We start from the raw sequence: 2,680 nt of genomic DNA, 5'->3' as shown, positions 1-2,680 counted from the left end.
TCCCCAATATTCACATTCTCACCTTTCATGATGCTGTATATGAGCACAACCCTTTCAAGTGTTACCTCAGATGTGTTGGATGTTGTGTTGAGAGATCTTCTCACAAAATCTAGCCACCCTCTAGCTTGGGGGCTCAAATCCCTTTTTCTCAGATGGTTGGGTCTCCCATCTTTATGTTGATCCATTGCACATTCAACACACAAATCTCATTGAGGATTTCATCAAATCCTGGATTTTCTTGCTTCATCCTTTCTTCATAGCTCCTAGTGGAGCTTGTTTGTCTTACCATGAGCATCCTATCTATGTTTGAAGGACTGTAGTCGATGGCCTTCCCTCTCACATAGTTAAGATAGCCATAGGGTTGCCCTGACTGAGGCACAGCATTGGTATAGAACTCTCTAACCAAGCTTTCCACCACTTTTTTTGGTGGGTTAACAAGAGTGCGCACCCTCTGTTGTTGATTTTTCTATTGATCTCAGTGTATTCATTCCTTCCTAATTGGAACCCAACTTCTGGAATAATTTACCTTTCACTCACCCAACCATAAAATTAGTTTTGGTTGAATGAAGAGAGGAACTTGTGTTCATTGTGGCTTGAGGACCCTGAGGTTGGTTCCTTGGTCTTTCTTTTATTTGTTGATGAAGCTCTTGGTGGTGCCATTGGAATGAAGAAGGGTGTTTGAAGGGTTAAAGAAGATTGAAGAAAGTTACAAGAGAGCAAGCAAAACACAGTTTTGCTCAAACACCAAACTTAGGACTTGATTATCCCTAATCAAGTAGAAGAAGAAGGGTAAAGAAAAGAGGAAAGAAATGAGAAGAAAGAAGGAATTGTGGGGTTCTTTTCGTATGTGAAGCTGGGGTTTGAAATGGGAGGAGAGGCGAGAAAAGTAGGGGTTTTTATGGGGATGGAAAGTGTGGTCTAAGTGGTAGAAAGTGAAAGCAATTGAATGTTTTCCCACTTGGGAGTGGCGCCTAGCGTGGGAAAAGGCACCAATCCTTATCCCTCTTTGCTTCCTGCGTGTGTTGAGTTCCAAAGTGCAAGTACACTTTGACTTCTTTGCTTTATGAGCTATCAATCATGTAGACCCCATTCTCTCTCCTTAAAAATGAAACCAAAACCCCATCAGTAATGACAAAAGAATCCTCCACATTCGTTTTAATATGAGTGAACGAGATTGCAATTGATGAGTGTCCCTTGGGACACCAATCTTAATCCCATTAATTCTAATAAATTGGGTTCATCATTGGGTTTTTAATGTGTTCATAAGGGTGAATTAACTTTAGTCCTTTCACATTCTTTTGCTTCTAACCCCTTCCGAACACATTTAAAACCAACTTTCATGCACTTACCAATTTATTAAATGCTTTCAACTTGGATGGTATTGGGCTTGCTGGGTGATCTTTGTGTGGTGGTGGCCACACCAAACTTAATCTTTGGGCTTACTTCTCAAAATTTAATTTGTTCAAATGGTTGTAAGCTTAGATTAAGTGGGTTGGTGGCCACACCAAACTTAGCTTTTTAACTAGTTCTCAGCCCAATTATCCATCATCAATAATTATATTCATCAGATTGCACTTTCAGAGGAAAAGAAAATAAATTGAAGATCTTCTAACTACCAAAATTGATATTCAACTTCCTAATCTACCTCCTACAACCTACCTTTAGAAAGCAATGAAACAACAATATTAAACTGAGATTTAAACTACCTAAGTTGACAAGTTTAAGCCACTTCTAAGAAAGCAGTAAATCAAAAGGATATAAAGTGTTGGGGTGCCTCCCAACTAGTGCTTCTTTAGCATCACTAGCTTGATGTTCTTCCTTCTTTATCTGAGATGGTAGCTCACCCTCTTCTCATCCAGTTAGTCCCCCAAGTAATGCTTGAGCCTATGGCCATTCACAGTGAATATTCTTTGTGTTGTATCCTTCCTGAGCTCTACATGACCATAAGGTGATACTTTGAGGATGGTGAAGGGTCCAGACCATCGAGACTTGAGCTTTCCTGGGAAGAACTTGAGTCTTGAATTGTACAGCAACACTTTCTGTCCTTCTTTGAACTCTCTCCTTGCTATCTTTTGATCATGCCACCTCTTTGTGTTTTCCTTGTAAATCTTTGCATTGTCATAGGCTTGATTTCTGAATTCCTTCAGCTCATTGAGTTGCATTAGCCTCCTTTCTCTAGCAGCTTGATCATCAAAATTCAGCATTTTAAGATCCCAGAATGCTCTATGTTCAAGCTTAACTCGTATGGAGACATCCCAATTGATATGGAGACATCCCAATGGGTGTTTTGAAGGTTGTCCTGTAGGCCCATACTGCATCATCCAACTTCTTAGACCAATCCTTTCTTGAGCTTCCAACAGTTTTTTCAAGAATTCTTTTGAGCTCCCTGTTTGAGATCTCAACTTGCCCGTTGGTCTGTGGATGGTATGGAGTTGCTACTTTATGTTTCACTCCATATTTAGAGAGGAGTGATTCAAGTTGCCTATTGTAGAAGTGTGATCCTCCATCACTAATGAGAGCTCTAGGAACTCCAAATCTGCTGAAGATATTCTTTCTCAAGAAGTTCATCACAACCTTGTTATCATTTGTTGCTGTGGCTATGGCTTCTACCCATTTTGAAACATAATCTACAGCCACCAATATATAATTGTTTGAGTATGAGGATGGGAAAGGTCCCATA

The 2,680-nt window shown here is 39.9% G+C and overlaps 1 protein-coding gene across 1 annotated transcript; it reads right to left on the bottom strand.

The window, feature by feature from the left end:
- Nucleotides 1-1,859: 1,859 nt before the first annotated feature.
- LOC107633650 (uncharacterized) lies at nucleotides 1,860-2,204 on the bottom strand. Its single transcript, XM_016337257.1, has one exon. It carries the CDS (start codon nucleotides 2,202-2,204, stop codon nucleotides 1,860-1,862), a length of 345 nt encoding a protein of 114 aa, XP_016192743.1.
- Between the last annotated feature and the right edge of the window lie 476 nt (nucleotides 2,205-2,680).

This window comes from Arachis ipaensis, chromosome B3, assembly GCF_059453495.1.
Source record: "Arachis ipaensis isolate K30076 ecotype BB chromosome B3, ASM5945349v1, whole genome shotgun sequence".
Lineage (NCBI taxonomy): Eukaryota > Viridiplantae > Streptophyta > Magnoliopsida > Fabales > Fabaceae > Arachis > Arachis ipaensis.
This window is presented reverse-complemented; position numbering and strand designations above follow the sequence as displayed.